We start from the raw sequence: 21,574 nt of genomic DNA on the forward strand, positions 1-21,574 counted from the left end.
TATCAGGGTACAAGTTTTGTATCCCTTTGTCAAAATAGTCAGTCACCAGTATTTTATACCAATCCATCAAGGCATAATCTCTTCAAGTGGAGAAAAATATGGAAGTCTCTGGGTCAAGATGGGTATTGCACTTCCCAATTGAGTGTTCAAGTAGTTAGCATGTTTGATGGTTGCATGGAATCATGAATAAAAACAACTCCAGAGCTGAGTGAAGAAGCTTGATCTTTTGTTTTCAATAGACTGCAATTTTTTTTAAGTGTTATGCTCAATCATTTTATAACTAACATTGTGTCACTCTTTCATTGGAAACAATATGTGCAACGTATTTCATTTTCTTTTGTTCATGTATAAAAAAATTTTAGGCTGTCAAATGTTATGTTTGGCTAAATATTTCAACAATTCATTGTTTTTTTTTTATTCCACTTTATTTCAAATCATATGAATACAAATCTCTTGTGTGAAAGTTTTATTTTACAAAAGTTGCCATGAAGGAATTACTCATTAATCATGAAATTCTTTTGTATACAAAATGTTAAAATGTGTAACTATTTCATTATATTTTGCAACAGCAAAATGGGCCAGATCATATGTCAACATATGATTTACAGACTTTATTAATTACAGTGGCACCTTCATATATCTGTCTTGCTTATTTATAAATCAATTTAAACAGAAATAACTATTAACTCAGCACAATAGCAACAGTGAAGAAAAATCACTAGTTAAACCATATTTTGAATATATATATACGAGTAAGTACTTGATGTCTAAATCATACCATAAACATTTATAAAGTCATGACTCACTGTGACATGTCTGCTTTAACTGGCACAGCTACCACTTCTTAAACTCATTCACTGTCTGCATTATCACTACCATCTCAGGCAATGCATTCTATGAAAACGCTTTTCATTCCATTAATCACCATTTCCTATTAACAGCTACAACTTGTCTCAACAACTTGCATTTACCAAACTATAACAATCACATCTCTGTGCATGTAGATTAAAAATAAAAAATAAAAACAATTAAGATGATTCACTATAGCAATCTACATTTGCATTATGTCCTCTGGACTTAATGCAAATGACTTCATATTTCAAATATTTGTGCATGTGATAGTTTCAGTACAAAAACTGTGCAAAGGGCTAACTACCACTTATCTTAATGTATTATATTTTGTGATATCTTCTGTGAAATCATACAAGTTTAATGGCAAAGTGAATGAAAGGCATTTTCAGAAAATTATCACAGAGGAACACATAAAATGCTTGTTGTTACGCTTACTGTTTCAGAAACAAGAACATAAAATAGCCAAGTTATGTGTCAACATACTCCGAGATAATTCAACACTTCAAGTAACTTGTCTTACTTAAGTTGTAAATTCACATTGACTTCCAGTAATAAAAATTATTTTTTTTCTTTCTCCTACTCTCGTAATTATCCATTTGCTTTGGGATATCAATACACTAGTTAGTTCACTAAAGCTTATAGTACTGTTAGATGAACCAGATGAAAAGGGAACTTTTTCAAGGATTAGTTCACTAAGATTCTAGTTATTTGAAAGGTTGGATACTTGAGAGGCCACTGTATTACTTTTAAAGATTTTCATATTACACAGTTGACCCTTACTACAAACGTGTAGGGAACAAGGGGACTTCATGTAGGACTTTTAGTAGATTGCTATAGTGAATCATCTGTTAATTGTTTTTTTTTTTATTTTTAATCTACATGCACAGAGATGTGATTGTTATAGTTTGGTAAATGCAAGTTGGAGAGAAAAGTTGTAGCTGTCAATAGGAAATGGTGATTAATGGGAATGAAAAGCTTTTTCATAGAATGCATTGCCTTAGATGGTAGTGATAATGCAGACAGTGAATGAGTTTAAGAAGTGGTAGCTGTGCCAGTTAAAGCAGACATGTCACAGTGAGTCATGACTTTATAAATGATTATGGTATGATTTAGACATCAAGTACTTACTCATATATTCCAAATATGTTTTTTGTACTGAAACTATCACATACACAAATATTTGAAATATGAAGTCATTTGCATTAAGTCCTCTGGACTTAATGCAAATGACTTGATATGAAAAATGCAAATACATTTTTCAGTACAAAATGGCATACTAGGACTGCCACGAAATATACTTGATATATTTTCTTGGTACTATTTTTTCAGTTTATGCTTATTGTTGTTCTGCAGTTTTCGAAATGGAACAATCTTCTAAACCTAGGCTAGAAGTGTTAGTTGAACAAAGAATAACTTTTCCAGGTAAAAGATCACCCCAACTACTGGACCTGCCACACCTATATATATGTCTAGGGGAAAAAAAGATGAAAGACATTACTATAGAATCTAATAAAAGAAATTTTTAGTTATGAAAATTATTTTTATATTTAATTCAAAAAAGCTTTGCAGTTATTATTATTATTAACAATCCTATATGAAGTCAACAGATTCATTGCAGAGTTTAAATAAATCCACAACATATATGTTATTGCCAGAGTGTATTCACACTCTGGCAATACACTCCACTCATCCACTACTCTCCCACATAAATCTACTTGTCATGCTGTAAACAACTTCCAGGAAATGGCTTTTTGCTCTTCTCCTCCCCTCCCCACTTTATTAGTATAATTCCATTCATATTTCATTTGGAAAAATACCCCTCACTAACTTAAGTTAATCTTATTCACTAAACTCTGCAATTTATTTCCTCAACCTTTCCATAATCAGCATGCCAGTACTAATATTGTTTTAGATCGGGCGTTCCCAACCCTATGCCTGTGGGTGCCCGCCACTGTTCAACCATGTGCCGTATAGTTTGAAATAATCAGATGCACATCACACAACAATTCATGGCATGCTATATGACACATGACGAGTATTAAACACATACAATATAAAGTAGACACGCATTAGAAGTTGTTCGTTATATGCACATGTTTTAACGGTGTCTTGTACTTAAATTTTTGAAATATTTTGATTTTTAATCCTACAATGAGCGAATCAAGTAAAAGACAACAAACCTATAATTTTAACACTGACTGGGAGGAAACATATTGTTTCGTTAATTTTAAAGATAATTGGTTTGTTTGTTGTGCAACAGTAGCGTTGCAATTCTGAAAAAACATAATGTTGAACTTCCAGACAATGCATGCCACTTAAATCTGAAATAAGAATGAAAAAAATAAATCAACTAAAATCGAACCTCTCTGCCCAACAGTCTGTTTTCACTAGGCATATGGTAACATCTAAAAATGACCATTGCTTCTTTAAAAATTTCTCACATGCTCGCAAAGAAGAAAAAAACGTTCCAAGATGACGAGTTGTTAAAAGAACCATTTTTGACTGGTACTGATTGTTTATTTGAGGGATTTTCTAACAAACGTGAGATTATGTCATCAATACAAGATTACAATTGTCAAATAACACCGTCACAAGAAGAATACATGTAATTTCAATGGACATACAAACTCAAGTAAAAAATGACTCGGAAATATGTAACTGGTTTTCTTTACAATTTGACAAGTCAACAGATGTATCAGAAACAGCACAGTTAGCAGTTATGGTGAGAATGGTATTTAGTCTACTGAAAATATTACCCATGAAAGGATGAACAATGGATGAATATATTTATAATATATTCAGAATATACACCAAGTCGATAGATATGCTTTCCACAAGCTGTCCTGCAATAATTACTGATGGGGCACCAGCAATGGATTTATTGCACTCTGCAAGAAAGATCATTCATTTCCAAACTTTATATCCTACCACTGTATTATCCACCAAAATACTGCCCTTTGGAAATGTTATGAAAGTTGTTACAAAAATAATCTCAACTCCATTCAAGCAGCACAGACTTTTCAAGGCTCTATTGCAAGACATTGAAGATAAAGAACCTAATCTCATCCTGAATACTGAAGTACATTGGCTCAGTAAAGGTAAAGTCCTTACAAGATTTTTAAGCTTAATTGAAGAAATAAAAAAAATCTTAACGTCAAAAATGAAAATTTTGATGAACTAAATGACTTTTGCTGGCTGTTGGATTTATGTTTTCTCACAGACATCATAAAAAAATTGAATTCTTTAAATTTGGAGTTGCAAGGAAAAGATAGACATGCTGCTAAAATGATAGGCTCTGTAAACTCATTTAAAGCAAAACTGGATTTGTGGATATCACATCTGCAGATGGGATCTCCCATTCATTTCCCAAATATGAAAAAAATGGTAGGGGATAGTGAATTTAACTTGTCTTCAAGTGCTTAAAGAACAGTTTGAAAAGAGATTTCAGGAATTTACTATCATTGAGCCAATGATCTCCTTTTTTATCAATCCTTTTACTTGTCAAGTAAATATAATGGAAATAGCTGCATGCATTGCAAAGCTTGTTCAAGTAAATGCTGAAGAACTTGAGCTAGAAAATTTGGATCTTCAGAATGACATTACGCTAAAATCCCATATAACAGATGAAAACTTCTGGAACCTAGTGGATAGAAAAAAGTTTCCATTCTTAAAAAGAGCAGCATACAAGATAAAATCGTTTTTCAGTTCCACATACCTTTGCGAATCATTGTTTTCAACCATGAATATCATAAAATCAAAATATAGATCATGACTCACTGATGAGAGCATCTTGATGATTGTTTAAGAACTGGAATATCATCATATTCTCCTAATTATGAAGCACTGGCCAAAGATCACACTAACTTACATATATATTTAAATTTTTATATAATGTAAACTTTTAAGTAATAAAACATTTGATTATAATGTAAACTTTGTATGTATTCATTTAACAAAATAATTCAAAAAATAGATGGTGCCAGTTACCCTAGCGGTATTTTAGAATGTGCTCTAGGAAACAAAAAGGTTGGTAACCCCTGTTTTAGATACTATCTCTGGACCTTCTGCAATTAAACACAACAGAAACCAAGTGAACAAATTTGTGCTCAAGAGTCTAAGTAAAGTCTGATAAAGGCTTTGCAATAGTGCAAACATCTCTTTATCTATGTCAGGTCATTCCTTATCACATCAGCAGCGCTCAGTCTTGAACTTTTGTCAAGTTATGTCAACCATCCTAACTGCATGTTAGATTCAATGGCCTCTAACATTCCAAATTTAGAATAACATAAAACAAGTCGAAAATAATATACTCCTGACATTTTCTAAAGGATATTATCCAAAATATCTGATTTTAAATGTCATGAAATTATTGAAAACAAGTAAAAATATCAAGAAATATAAACAAAAATTAAAAATACAATATAGTGCACACATACAAAATGATACATGTTATGCAGTAAATGGATTTATTAACAAAGAAATATATACTTGTATTTACACGTGATATGTACATCCACAACTATTGGTGGAATCTTGGTTGAATAAAGCATTAACAATGGTAGCATACATGCTCGAAATGGACACCATATCTTTCCGAACAGGTTTTATAGCACATGTAAAGGTTCTCTGTTATGTTGGAGAACAAGGGTTGGGACATCTGCTGGACATATCATGTAATTTTATCCTTTAGTTCAAGGTTTTGAAGGCAGGTCATAGTAGAATACTCATTCCTTTAACATACCCCAAATGAAGGCATCAGGAGAATGTGAAAGGTACAGGAATTCTTTGAACCTCCCAGGGATGTGTTCTGATAAATGGGCTCTAGAACCACGTGATGTGCGAGGAGTTGCTACAATCCTATTGGAATACCTGTGTACGAGATAGAATGTTTTTTGCACAACACATTCTTGATGTAGCGTTCACTATTCAAAGTCACGCTTACACCACCACCTTCAATATGGGGCCCAATTATGCCATGGCCAGAAACTGCACACTGTATGGTGACCTTGATGTGAAGAGGTTTCTTACAAACTGCTCACAAACATGTCATACCAACTCCACATGAACGAAAATAATGCTCAACAATAAACGTCTTTTCTTCCGTCAAAACCATTGCTACAGCTAAATGTAATTGTATAGACTCTACACGTGCTCTTCTATTAATGTGCATGCAGTTGAATGGTATATCTCATAGCACTTGTGCTGAACGGGATGTTGAAGTTCAGTACTTTTTTTTCCCTCAATCTTTTAACCAGATGACGAAAAAATTAGTGAGAAAAGACCATCTTTCATCAGGACAATCCACCTACCCACAAAGGTGTTTTGGCAATGGAAAAATTAAGGGATCTGCACTATGAATTGTTGGAACATCCACCCTATTCCCCAGATTTGGCTCACTCTGACTTCTATCGCTTCCCAAAACTAACTCTTCTCGCTGGTCAGCGTTTTCTTCGAATCAAAAGGTGATTGCAGCTGTAGAGGGGTATTGTATTTTGCAGATCTTAGTAAGAACCACTACAGGGATGGGATAATGGTGCTGGAATAAATGTATTAGTCTTAAGAGAGATTATGTTGAAAAATAAAAATAATTTTGAAATTATAAATTCATTTTTTCATTGTTAGACCAAGAACTTTTCAGACCACCCTCATATACAAACAAGAGTATGTGAAGTCCCCTAATTTATGATCGTGCTGTCATTACTGTTTTGTGTTATTTGACTATTCTACAACCTTGTCATCCTTTCCTTCTCACCACTATACTTCTATAGATATGACATCCTATACTGTTTAAGCTCTTCCACATATATTCCATGATCTCTCTCTCCATTCTAGTTGCTCCTTTCTAACCACTTTTGTTTTTTCTGTGTTCCTTTTACTCATCCATTCCACCATTTTCAAGCATTTTTTTCCCTTCTGCTCTGACAATAATTCTATTCACCTTTCTCCTCAATAACATGCCTATGCATCCCCCCACTTGTAGCCAAATACATTCAAATGTAGCCCACCTTCCTCCTCAATAACATGCCTTTATGCATCCCTCCCCTGCCAGCAGAAGTTGCCCTAAATGTGTAGCCAAATACATTCAAATGCAGTGCATCTCTCTCTCTTAAACCACCAACACTTCCCCCTTCATATTCAAAACTTAGTTTTTTTTTGTCTCAAAGACCTCTCGGCAACTGCCATTCATCAGAAAACAAAATCTCCAGTTACAGTGCCAATGTTTGCATACAAAGTCCAAATTGCCCAGGAGATAAAGCCAGATGATCGTCCAAGAATTTGCTAACCCCATTTTGAACCACATTGATGGGGATAATGACATTTTGCAGCATGTTTGTTTCTCTGATGAGGCAACGTTTCATGTGAGTGGAATAGTCAACAGACACAATGTAATGTAAGGATCTGGGGATCTGAAAACCCACATGCCATAAGAGAACACATTCAAGCTAGTCCAAAACTCAATGTGTGGACTAATGCATGATCGAGTGATTGGCCCTTTCTTCTTTCTTGAAAAAGAAATTAATGGAAATGTGTACTTAGACGTGCTCAATAATTACGCCATTCCCCAGCTACAGGAGATGCAACCAAATGTTATCTTTCAACAGGACAGAACCCTCCTTCATTGGTCTCGTGATGTTCTTAATCAAGAATTCCTGAATCACTGGATTGGCAGAGATGGTCCAATCGCATGGCCCCTGAAGTCACCAAACATTACACCCCTAGACATGTTACCAGCAGTGCGCATGCTGAAGTTGTTCATTGTTTTTTTTCTATATGTTATGCATTGAAGTCTAACTTTGTGTTCCATTTCAAGTATCCACTGAAGAGTTATAATATACTATAATCAGGGTAAACATTTGTAGATACCCTGTATATAAAAGAGAGAGTGTGTGACCAAAGGACCCAGTCAATACCAAATGAGCTCTAGAGGTGCTGCTGAGTTAGTCAAGCCTGTGTAGCTCAGCTGGTATTGGATTACCCTTTGGTTAGAAAGACCTAGGTTCAAATCCTGTCTATGGTATGAGGGTATTTCATAAGGGCTTTTCAACTGAAGGCGAGTTAGCCAGTGTGGCAAAGATTTTCCTCCTGGAAACAGATTTTCACCTGTATAACAAACTAGCAAATGAAGAATTAAGAGTATGAAGTCCATGGTTACCCATTCATTAAGACATAAGAAGTGAGTCTTTGGACTCCCTATTATATGATCTATAGTGAGTTTTTTTGAGATCTCCAGAGAATATAAAAAATCACTGTGGGTTGCTTATGCTTGTCATTATTCACACTTCTGAAATTCATTAACTGACAAAGAACTTACGACTGCCTTAAGCAACCCACTACACTCATTCTAAACAAAAAGATCTAATCTTTAAGCTCTTGCTAACCATGCTCTTATACAAGTGGGCAATGAAATTCATCTTTCACCTAAAGATCGCAAACAATAAGATCTTTAGATGGTAGTTGCATTTTGTTGGTTGGAGATCAGATATACTAGCTACTCAGTCTAGCAGAATCTACCCTATAAAATCTCTTTAGTATTGCATGTGCTTTTGTCATATCCCATCTTTTCTGTTGAACCACCAAAATTTGTAACCTATAAAATTTCAGTTTATTCTCACAGACAATTTGCCGCCACTGTATACTCTCCCAACACTTTGTCATCTCTAAGAAATGCAATCAGTAGTACACTTACCCACATCATGTCTGGCCCAGTTTGCTCCAGTTTAGTTAAACCAATAAAATCTCTGCTTTCAGCAAAGTTCAGCAGTATCATGGTGTAGCCATTCCCTTAATGCAGACTGTCTTGATTACAGAAAGTGAATAAATTACTAGGGCAAGACAAATCCATCCTTTGCAAAGCAATGCCTCCATATTCCTGTCTTTAACCGAATTGCACAATACTTTTATCACCCCTTGTGAGATTATGAGCGATTTATCCTTGGGACTAATGTTCCCTCTATGCTGTGCATATGCACACTGTTCAAAAAAGGTAAGTGCAGATGCATAGTAACTGTGTGCACACAATTTGTTGCTTTTGAATTTCTAGTTTACAGTCAATTTTTGAATGTACAGAGTGTCCACATTGGACCTCCCAAGTTCCAACATGTTACTACTACTTAAGTGTATGGACCATGGTATTGAAATTGTACAAATGAGAAAGAACACTCACCAAGATTTTGTAAAAAAAAAAATCAGCACACTTCCACAGGTGCTTCTTTAGTAGCATGCACAATGTCAAGTCGATAGTCTCTGACAAGGTTCTCTGAAACATGTCAGGTGTGATGGAAGACACAGCAGCAGAAATATGATGTTTCCAGTTCTCTAGGCTGTCCACTTAAGTTGCATAGATTGTGTCCTTCACATACCCCCACAAGAAAAAATGAAGTGGGGTAGGATCCAGTGATTGTGGTGGCCAGGGAATCAATCCTCCACGTCTGATCCATCGCTGAGGGAGGTGTGTTATCACAATGATTCCCTAAATCTGAAAATGCCTCAGTAACTGCAGGCAAGATGTTAACATTAACATCCTTTTTTCTTTTCTTCATTGACAATCATGCTGCCTAAAATTCATTCAACTATTATACAGGTATGTGAATAGTTGGCATAATGCATGTTTCTGATTTTCCCTTTCAGTTGTTTCTGACCGTAGCCACAAAGTATTCCCTGATGAGATTTTAACAGGATAGTTCACCATTGCCCCCCCCCCCCCCCCACACACACACCATTTTATCCAGGCTCGGGACTGGGATATGGCTGGGACGTATTCATGACTGTAATCCATGCGTGGTCAAGGGGCCAGTTTGCCTGTTCTGATGGACGAAAAACCTGAGTTTCTGGATGAAAACCCCCCTACCTCTGTATGAGACTGGCTAACTCACCTTTAGTTGAAAGAGACCAGATAAAGGTTCCTCACATCACTGACGGGAATCGAACTATAGACAAAGCCCAGGTCTTTCTGACCAAAGGGCTTTGTCTATACTGACTGAGCTATGGAGGCGCTTCATAAATGTGTCTTAAGCTTCTCACGAACAATTGAGATTCTTTAGCTGTGGACTTCACAACCGCGACCGTCTCAAGGATAAGGTGGTTGGCCCTATGCCTCCTGGTGTGTCCTATGAGTAACCAATAAAAGGTTCCTCCATCTTGAACAGGAATCGAATCCAGGTCTTTCCAACCAAAGGGCCTCGTCTACACCGACCGACTGAGCTATGGAGGCTCGGTGCATGTCTAACATTATATTATTATTCGTTATTGGTTTAACAGATGTTTATCAAACTGTAATATGTTTTCACGAATTTTACTTAAATGCTGTCTGCTGTTATTATAGTTTATTCATAGATTAAATTTTATAGTTCTTCCAAAGCATGATAAATACCAGTGTTTTTCATAATGAGTACAGTTGAATTAAAGTGTGTTATTCAGACATTTTGGAATGCTAAATATTTTCTACTATTCTTACTTTACCTTCCATGTTTTGACTTTGTGAGTACCACTTCATGTAACTTGGCATCATTGCAACAAAGCCTACAAAAAACATGTCTTGCTCTTAAAAGTACAGGCCTAACAATCCTTGGCCAAGATTCATCATCTAATAAGATATTAAAAAAAATTGTAAATGAAAAAATAACATTATTCATGTGCACATATATATACTGTATATACACTATCTACCAATAATTGTCTGGACACCCCTGTTATTTGAATTCATGGAACATTCCAGCTTTGTTAATAACATAAAAACTGTGTACCAATAGTAGGAAGCAGTATTTCATCATAGCAGTTGAATACAGGTAGTATGGCAATAAGACGTGAACTCTCTGACTTTGAGAGAGGTGTCATCATGGGCTGTCACATTGGTGGCATGTTCACAGGTGCCATTGCTGGTCAACTGGAGCATCCAAAATCAACGGTTGGATCAACAAATGGAAACATTCTGGCATCACTAGTGCAGGAAAACACCCAGGGTAGCTGCCAAAAATGACTGCCAGGTAAAGGAGGATGTTAAAATGGGTGGCACGCAAATATTGGCTACAATCGGCATGGACAATCTGTGATGAACCCTTTCCTTTAGTGTTACATGGTGATCAGCATTCATTTTAGGCAAGTTATGGACTCTACAACCGTGTTATAAATAACTATTCTAATTTCCCAACGTTTAGACCTTCATATTAAGGTCATCATCTGGAGCATATACGTATATACAGAGACAAGCTGAATTACATTTCACACAGTATGCTAAAGAGACAATGATTTGATCAATGGTTATTCTACTGGCATGACCTCCAGTGAAAATAGAATATTAAATAATTAATTAAAAAACTACATCAAAGCTATATTCTATTTAAGATATCATAAAGATAGTTTTTTTAGAGTAACAATGATGTCCTAATTTAATATGACAATTGTTATATTAGATTTAAGATTCTGGATTAATTATGGTCCTATTTATAGTTAACTCTTAGGAAGAAAGAGTAAATGGGTAGAATATGTGCTTTCCATATATTTGGGATTTTTAGACCATCATTATTGTTAATATTAGGGTGGTTGATAAGAATCTCACAGGCTTCCTTAAATTTACATTCATACCATGTTTTGGTGTGATGTAAACAACTGGTGCTTTCAGTCAATTCTATGTAAAGTGTTTCAGGGTAAGTGTACATAGAATTGACTGGAAAAGCACCAGTTGTTCACATCACATGAAAACATGATATGAACGTAAATTTTTAAGGAAGCCTGTGAGATTCTTATCAACCACCCTAATCTTAACAATAATGATGTTCTAAAAATCCCAAGCATATGGAAGGCACATATTCTACCCATGGAACCTTTCTCCCTAAGAGTTAACAATAAACAGGACTGTTGATAATCCAGAATCTTAAATCTAATATAACAATCATCATGTTAAATTAGGACATCATTGTTACTGTAAGAAAACTATCTATATGAAAGAATGTTTCTCTGATATTATCTTAAATAGAATATAGCTTTGATGTAGTTTTTTTAATTAAGTAATTAATTATTAATTTTTTTTAATATTCTATTTTCACTAGAGGTCATGGCAGTAGAATAACTGTTGATCAAATCACTGTCTCTTTAGCATACTGTGTGACTCATATATGCTCCAGATGATGACCTTCATATGGACTCTACAACCTTGTTATAAATAACTATTTTAATTTCCCAACGTTTCATCCTTCATATGAAGGTCATCATCTGGAGCATACACGAGTCACACAGTATGCTAAAGAGACAATGATTTGATCAACAGTTATTCTACTGGCAATGGAGTTCTTTCCATATAGTATTAGTGCTTACCATGGTGAGCACTAATACTATATGGAAAGAACTCCATTTACTGGTTTTTCCACAGAAGAACAGTGGCACACAAGCCAAACATCACAACAATGAACAAGGCGGCTCATCTGGCTTGGTACAAAGAGCATGTGAACTGGACAACTGACCAGTGGAAAACAGTACTCTGGAGCGATGAATCAAGGTTCACCTGTTTCCAGTCTGATGGGAGGGTATGAGTGTGGTGGTGTAGTAGTAATGGTGTGGGGTGCATTCAGCTGGTTTGGAGTGGGACCACTGATCATTATCAATGGTTCCATGAAGGCAGCTCGGTACCTTGATATTCTGGATAATCAGGTGCTGCCTACACTGCAGAGTTTTTATGGAATGGATCCATGTTACTATCAAGACAACAATGCCCCATGCCACAAAACTGCAGATGTTATAGAATGGTATGAAGAGATGGGTGTTAAATGACTGCCTAACCTGCACAGAGTCCTGACCTCAACCCAATCGAACACCTGTGGGACAAATTGGATAGGTGACTCAGATTCTGAGCAGTGCACCCTTGATCTGTTGCTGAACTCAGTGCTACTTTGATGGAGGAATGGAGACAAATTCCACCTGATGTCTGCTACACATTGGTGGAAAGCCTCCCTCAAAGGGTGAAGGAGGTGATCAAAGCCAAAGGTGGACATATCCGATATTAGGGTTTTCCTGCTGGTATTAACTATAAATTGCTAAAGTGTCTGGACAATTATTGGTATATAGTGTTCATGTATAGATATCAAAAAATGTCTGCCTATAACAAATGCATTTATTGTACTAGACTAAAATTTATTTACAGTATTAGAGAGGTCAACAGAATGTTGAAGCTAGACAACTAGGAGGGATTTGTTTCATATCCTATAGAGAGCTGACTATGACTTCTACTGATTGCTTATTTGCTTTTATCGATACCCCATTAATAAGAATGAATCTGCTTATTTACTGACTGAATGAATATGAGATAAGATTTGAGACTCAGCACATCAAAATGCATTCTATATTGAATGAAAAGTGAATTCATTATGACAATACAATAAAATCAAAAGACGTTCTATTGGCCACATTTAGGTTGTAACGTAAAGATTAAATTACAGAAAGACTTACACGGGAGACAAAATTATTTATCATCAGCAGAATTTTTGACCACATTTTGTGACCATTCACAATGCACACTGGAAAAGAACTAAAATAAATAAGAATAACAGCTGAAAAAAAGATAAAATGTTACAGTGCACGTAACATCAGCTTTAATTTGAAATAAATATTTTTCATTACATAAGTGTCATTCCACTGCTAATTTTTATTATTATGTTGTCCACTTACATGTCTATAGTCAGTTCAATCCTAGTTTGGTTCCAGCAAACTCTGAGTAGTGTCAATGGCATGAGGTGGTAGGCCATTTATCAACTTTAAAGCATTTAATGTGTAATGTTTGTTCACGAATTCTGATCTCAGTAGAAAAGCCAGTTTTTCCAAAACAAGAACTTTTTGAAGAACTCATGCTATCTATTCCAATATCCCTTTAAGGTAGGATGTGGCAACCCTTTTAACACATGACTGTGGTCTGGTTGAGGGTTGATAATTATCAAGGATTCTCTGAATGGAGGCCTGATCATATGCATTACAATCATAGTAATTTTTATTTTCCTTAGTTCTTCCACTTGATGGGATTCAGTAGAAACAGATGGAGTGAACTCAGTGCATCAATTTTAATAGCACCTATCTTCTCTGATGGAATGATGTAAGGTAAACTGATGTAACAGCCAGTAAAAGAAGGTTTCAGACAGACAGAAAACAATATTATCTGTGGAATGGGTTATCAATGTATCCAGGAGGGGAAGACAGTTTTTTATATGGCATCATAATTTCTTACAAGATTTCTCTTGTAGTTCTGAGGAGGAGGTATTCACCGTGGAGGTTTTGATTTGTATAACATTTGGGCAATCCCAAACCTTAATTTATTGGCTGCTTCTATTATGTCATTCTAAGAAACTTTTAACCCCCCCCCCCCCCACACACACCATAATTTTAGTATGCATTCATCATGGGAGCTGAAGCAAATTCAAACCTTTTGATAGAACATTTAATTCATCATATGTGACCAGTTCAATTATTTATGACATATTAATTGCTGAATGTTGCAGGGATTAACGGCTGCACTTTGTTTGACTTCTTTGTTTTAACCATTCAATTTTGAAATTAGTTTAAGCTTACATTTTAAATGAAATGTATGTTATTAATTATATGAAGAGCCAAAGGCTTCAATTCGGCGACATAAACTTATTTAAGTTAAGGGATATTACATCCCATATTGTTTCACAGCCGAATAAGAAACTCAAAGAGTTTCATGCCGAATATAGTAAATATATAAAGTTTGGCGAGTCCAAGCGTAAGCAAATACCTGGATAGTGTTACAACTGGCCTTTCAGGGAGTGCAACACTGAGGCATCTCATAGTAAGGGTAGAGAAGCTCCTATCACTATTCTTGATATTTCCCCATAATATGAAACCCAGCTCCTAGGAGCTGTATTACTGTTCTACATTATGAGTGAGAGAAGGTCACTACCCAGACTGGTAGTGACCTTCTCTTTTAAAGGCTTCAATTCAGCGACATAACCTTAACTTAAATAAGTTTATGTCGCTGAATTGAAGCCTTTGGCTCTTCATATAATTAATAATTTATTAGGACACCTTCTTGGCAATTCTCATAGTAGGGTATATGTAAGTTCTGTTTGCTACAAACTTGGTATTTCTAGGTCTACCTACTCACTGATGAGACCTCAATAAAGGTTGAAACCAGTCTGGGTAGTGCCCTTCTCTCACTCATAATGTAGAACAGTAATACAGCTCCTAGGAGCTGGGTTTCATATTATGGGGAAATATCAAGAATAGTGATAGGAGCTTGCTCCACCCTTACCATGAGTTGCCTCAGTGTTGCACTCCCTAAAGGGCCAGTTGTAACACTATCCAGGTATTTGCTCACGCTTGGACTCACCGAACTTTATATAATTACTATATTCGGCATGAAACTCTTTGAGTTTCTTATTTGGCTATGAACAATATGGGATGTAATATCCCTTAACTTAAATGAAATGTATATTTAAACTAATTTGGATGAAGTTAATGATATTTGGAATCAATTCATAACATTCCTGGTTGAGATAATTTTTATAAAGTATTATCAAGATCTGTAATATGGGAGTTATTAACATGGAATTTCTTCTTGGCTGGGTATAGTTGTCTACTGGTAAGGTTTTACTCTTAGATATATCGGTAGTAATAATCAATTTAAAGTAATTCTCTTTTACTTAGAAAAGTATGCCAAACATAACTTAAAATTTGCTAATGATTTAGCAATGTAAAATAAGATTTACTGTCTCCCTACTGCTTCATTACTTGTTAATGAAATTCTCTGTTCTGTCCACACGTCCCTGTGAAGCACTTGTTCATGGCACAGGTGACTGCCCCATGATGGTATTGGGCCTTTTTTCTTTTTCCTCTTTTTCTTTGCTTTTCTTCCCATTTTCTTTGCTCTACTTCTCCTGAGTCTTTTTTTTTTTTTTACTATCCTTTCTTCAAGATCACCAGAACTGGGATCCATTATGTGCAATGCAACCTGTGGACATCAGGGGAGGAGGGGGAATCCTAGCAGTCTTGCGCTACTTTGGTCTCTGCTTTTGCAAGAAGGTAGAGTGAATTCTGGAAGTTTGATAGTTGGATCTGTAATCAGGTACTTGTTTGTAATTCATTACGGTCTTCTAGAATGAACTACAAACTGGAGATCAACATCTGGTATTTCCCCAAGTCAGATGGGGAAAGATTTGGAGGTAAGGTAGCAACCTGGAAATAGAGACATATCTTGATGTACAGGAAGGTTCGTATTATTTCTGATTTTCTTTATTTCTTTGATGGCAGCTTCTTCTATTCTGAAGCCCATCTCCATTGGGCATCTGTTCATGGTGGAGGGGACCTCCCAGTGACAGTACTGGCCCTTTTCATTCTTTCTCTTTTTCTTTGCTCTACTTTTCCCAAGTCTTTTTTTTACTATCCTTCCTTCCAAACCACCATCACTGGGATCCACCACCCTGCTGCCATCTCTGCAATGCAGTATAACCCATAAGCATCCAGTAATCTTGCACCACTTTGGTCTCTGCTTCAGCAAGATGGGTAGTCCTGGATGGCCTTGCCTGCAAGGGTCAACAGTGTTGCAGTAAATCTCTCACCCCATTGTCTGGGGTTAGGACCCATGGATTGCTGTGATGTTGTCAGCATCCAGGGTAGCCATGGTGCTGACAAAAAAACCCTTGAGCATAAACTTTTCATCCTCAAATGTTTCAGGGACCCTAACAAGGACTTATATCACAGATGCAGTATTTGGTAACAGAAGTAAGAAAGAAAAGATATGTGAACCAGTATAAATATACCAGTGTTTCTGATCATCCACACAACAAGTGGAAGCCAATATGAAAAATATCACCTTTCTTTATTCAAATAGGTTTAGAAGGATCTCCCAAAACTGTTAAGAAACTACATGCTTTGTGGAAACATGTCAGTAATATTCTGAGAAGCTACTGAGAGCAACATCCATGAATGTAATACCAGTCACAGTAACACCTCATAAAACACTCAATTCTTGTGAGGAGTGATATCAGAATGGCACTCCTTGATGTTCCTGATGAGATATGTTCAGAGCTTAAAGATCAAGGATTGAAGGTTTGAGACACATCTTAATATGTAGGGATGGTCACCTGGTTCCAACCAACACCAGTCTTACTTTTAATACACCAAAGCCCCCAGCATCTGTAAAAGCAGGATATCTCAACTGTCCTGTTAGACTGTACATAATCTACTAAGATACTTTAAATGTCAGAAATATGGGCATGCCCAAATTGCCTGTCATTGCTCTATCACCTGTGTCTGATGTGGTAGTAAAATGCATGATAACAAATCTTGATCTGCAAAAAAAGCTAAATGTGTCACCTGTCAGAGAGATCATCCAGATTACTCCTGTGCATGTCAGAAGTGGAAAGATGAAAAAAGAAATATAAAAGATTAAAACAGAACAAAAGATATATCAGGATACAAAAAGAAAGTTAGTCACCACCAAACCTGTTCTGAGATCCTCTTATGCTGAGAAGGTGGCAGCTAAAATAACTATTTATTAACTTACTGCTACTATTTCACTGGTATTCTATCCAGCATCTTCAGAGCATAGAAACAGTTTGTCAGTACACAAGACAACAACAATCCAGTATAACAATGGGACTAGTTTGAATAATTGTAACATACAACACAAAGACTAAAATCCTAATTAGGTGCCATCTATGTTGAGAAAAAAAGAAAAACAGAGAGAGAGAAAGCAGGTAATAATTAGGTCTTAAGATGACTGTCTCACAAATCTTAGGCAAATTTATACAGCAATATATGTTGAGGTTTGGAGTATATTTCAAGGCTTCTGTTGCTTCCAAGAACAATCTCTCTCTCTCTCTCTCTCTGACTTATAAAAGCTTCTGTACAGCACTTTTGTTTTTTTCCAATTGATCCTGTGTGCAGGGGTATCTGAAGCATGGTCTGCTAGACCCAACTTGCCATAGCAATAGTGTGAGATGTATTTTTTATGTTCACTAAGGCAGCTGTCCATAGTAAGCTTAATCACATGAACAGGGCACTTCATAGACTCCCAGATGTGACAAAGAAGAGATTCTGTCCTTGGGTGAACGGATGAGAGTAGCCAATTTGACATATGGCTTAAATACGGAGCATTGTTGATGTTTATTAAGCATTCTAGATATCTTTTCAGATGTGCCTTTAATGTATGGGATGGTGACAGTGGGGGGGGGGGATTTCTGGGGAGCATTTAGTATTTTGTCTATCTTATGGGGATTATAGCCAATGGCCAAAAAGGTGTAATGTGAGTGAGTTCAGCAGTGAATGCAATGTCACTGGAAAAATCGCTCTAGTTCTGTGAGTTAGTGTTTTTAGGATACCATACTATTGAGATTGCTGACAGTGTGATTGTTTGTGTAAATATCTTCCTGTATGTGTGGATTTTCTATAAACCGAGAATGATAAGGAACCATCTGGAAGATGTGTGATTAGTATAACCAAGATAGTCATTATGAGCTTCCAGTTCCATTATAAAGTGGATTGTTGGGTGTTGGCTATTTAAATGCGCTAAGAATGTATCCAATGTGTCTGGGCCATGTGGCTAAATAGCAAGTACATCATCAACATAGCATAGCCAAAGCTTTGGTTTGAAAGTGGCTGTATTGATAGTAGCTTTTCCAAGTGTTCTATGCGATAAATATCACAAATTTCCTACAGAAACACAAATGTTTCTGAATGTTACAGAAGTAAAAAAAAAAATAAATTTTATTTTTTTACTTCTATAACACGTTATGCATGTTTCATGAGATTCTATTGTAATCATGCGCTCTAACGGCATGTTATTCCTATTATTGTTTTAAACTACTGTACTGATGGATGTCCTAAGATACTTAGGATGAAATATTTACAATTAAATAATTTTCACTGTGGTTAATACGTGTGTTTCTTTTAATTATGATCGCACCACAGGTTTCGTTATTTAAAAAAATAAAAATAGCTACTGTTAATTTATGCACATTGCGCACTCAAAGTTTTATACTGAAGCAAATGAACTGGCTCTATCACCTAGACAGAAACAGTTATCTCTTAATTATGCCTTAAAAGTAAAATCTCTTCCAGAGCATCCTATGTGGACTAGTCGCTTTTCTCTGAATTGGAAAGCTCAATATCAGACTGACATATATCCTTTTAATATGTGTATTAAAGAGATTATGCAAGCTAATTGGCTTGAATGTTGAAAACATTGCCTACACCAAACATAACAGTTTATAAGGTCAAAGCTACTTGCCAAATGGCAGTTATCATGGTAGCAAGCATTGACAAATAATTACACGATATTAAGCACTGGCAGTTTAGACAATGTAGAAACAGAAGAGAGGAAGTTGTTCTTGACAGGTTCTACATAGATCACAGTCATCTTACACATTCTTATTTACTGAGGGCTGATGACCTGCCTATGTGTAAAAAATGCAACACACATCTTACCATTTGTAACATTGTGGTGGAGTAACAGCACTTCACACGAGAAAGGAATGAAATTTTTTTTACCTATCAGATACACTCGGGCAGAAGTTATCAGAAACTTCTGATAACTTCTGCCCAAAACTAAAACAAATTACGTGACTTTTTTAACTTTTTACAAAAAATTAATTTATCCAAACACATTTGCTTACAAATTTTATTTATATATAGATACTACATTGTTAAGTTAATTTTTGTACATACATATTATTTACTAATTTATCTCTTTCTGACTTTTTTATGAATACCTTATGTACTTGTAAACTTTGCTATGGTGTAGTATGACCTTTGCTGTCCTTGCACCGATAAACCATAAACCAACCAATGCTACATGTTCCATATGCCATAACAATAATCATCATTATGACGGCTTACAAAGATAATGCCAAGACTGATGAATACTACAGAGTATAACTCAACATTTGTCATCTACTTATACTGAAGTCAGCACAGATCCTACACAAAGCCAATTAAACAAATTATTATACCAAGTGCAATCATACAATACATCTACTGTTGAGAAATTATCTATCCATCATGCCACAGCTGTATTTATGGTCTTCCTAAAGTACCATAAAAATATAGGCATACTTCAGTCATACAACATATGTTGCATTACAGGCATCTACAAGGTAGGGAGTATGAATATGAGGTACGAATGCTCAGAAATGTTATTGAACCTGTAATGGTTCAGTAACATTTCTGAGCATTCATATATGTGCAAAAATTACATAAAGTTTATTTATGTTGAACACACAAACAAAAAAATTTAGAATTTTCCCAAATGAAAACATTATTCTAAATCACTTGGCTTAAGGAAACATGCCAACTAGTCTGTCATCAATCTACACTATTAAAACTTTTTCCATTTCAGCAATAAGATTGTCAGTTTATGGATAACTGTAGTATTAACAGTGCAACACTTTACCTTTATTTGTAACTACTGTTGTTACAAACACAAAATACTGTATATATAGTATTTTGTTTTTTATTGATATACTATATCAATAAAAAATTGATATAGTATATCAATTTTTTATACATATGTTTAGCCTGCACTTCTCACAGTATTCAAGACACCATTGTTACTAAATTTAATCATTTTAACTTTAATGTGTAATGTAATAGGTTTATGCATTTTTGTCTTTTAATTAGTAGCAACAGCACCCTTACTTTGAATGTTATTTCTCATTATTAACAACAATAAAATAAAATAATAGTTATAAAGAGTTTAAGCCATAGCAAAACACCAAAACATAGATATAACAATGTGATAAACAAACTTTTAGTTCACAAAAACTGTGCACCAATGTTGATTCATGGAAGCATCATGTCGTATGAGTGAATGCAGTGTAGTATAAATGGGCACTGATCATAATTGGAGAACATTGTATGAGTAGATATTGTTGTAAAGTGAAGCATCACAATGCAATATATTACTGTATCATCCTTTATTGGTATGACCCTCCCAGTACCACTGTAAAAATAATCATAATGTATAATTATGAATCTTTTTTCAATTATTTCTCTGTTAGTATATTATTAGTTTTGGTTTCATAACATGTATATCAGCACTTGCGATGTGCCCGGTATTGATATTATTATTGTCAAAATGAAATGTAAAGCATTTGAAAAATGTATGTACTTACTAGATTTTGATAGCTGTGTCACTTTCAATTTTTTTTACTGCAATTTAAAATTGTTAAGTGTTGAGGTGCTTGTGTGGCTGTCTAAACAGCTGACAGATAGAGCATTCAGTATTGGGATAATGAGGAAAAACGAGAGAGCTAATGGAAGTTTAAGAATGCAGACCAGAGAAATTTTGTTCCTAGGAAGTTTAACGTGACAGTAGGGAGAATATTAATGGAAGATTCCGAAAAGGAATCATAGAACTGTGAATCTTAAAACTGGAGGAGTTGAGACTGTCAACAAGTATCTAGTAAATAAAAGAAGATATTGCAGTCAACGCTCTAATTGAATGTTCAAGGAAACGCTGAATGGAAAATTTCATCTTCTGTTCCATTTCATCCGGTGTTAAGGACACCGGATTACTCTGGGAAAAGCATATGGTGAATTTGAAACTGTAAAGTGCCTTAACACGAAGAGCTCTCCTTAGATCTGTTGTTTATCAAGTAGTAGAAGAAACTTTTTTTTCTGGTACAAAAATTAGTAAATTGTGCAACAAATTGAACTGCAAGAGGTAAGGGTATTTATACTTCAGGGGGGCAGGAGGAATAATATTGTATGCTACATAAAGGTG

The 21,574-nt window shown here is 35.4% G+C and overlaps 1 protein-coding gene across 1 annotated transcript in view; it reads right to left on the reverse strand.

Annotated features, from left to right (window-relative positions):
- Nucleotides 1-418: 418 nt before the first annotated feature.
- The window catches only part of LOC150100621 (ribosome assembly protein METTL17, mitochondrial), a 256,639-nt gene continuing 235,483 nt past the window's right edge, over nucleotides 419-21,574 (reverse strand). The window contains exons 14-15 of the mRNA XM_090401843.1: nucleotides 10,312-10,435; nucleotides 419-2,321 (exon numbers count right to left, since the gene is read on the reverse strand). Coding sequence (XP_090257969.1) covers nucleotides 2,189-2,321; nucleotides 10,312-10,435 — 257 coding nt within the window. The 3' untranslated portion in view covers nucleotides 419-2,188. The remainder of the gene's footprint in view (nucleotides 2,322-10,311; nucleotides 10,436-21,574) is intronic.

This window comes from Typopeltis vanoorti, chromosome 12 (genome assembly GCF_054136105.1).
Source record: "Typopeltis vanoorti isolate ZY-2024b chromosome 12, IOZ_Tvanoo_1.0, whole genome shotgun sequence".
Lineage (NCBI taxonomy): Eukaryota > Metazoa > Arthropoda > Arachnida > Uropygi > Thelyphonidae > Typopeltis > Typopeltis vanoorti.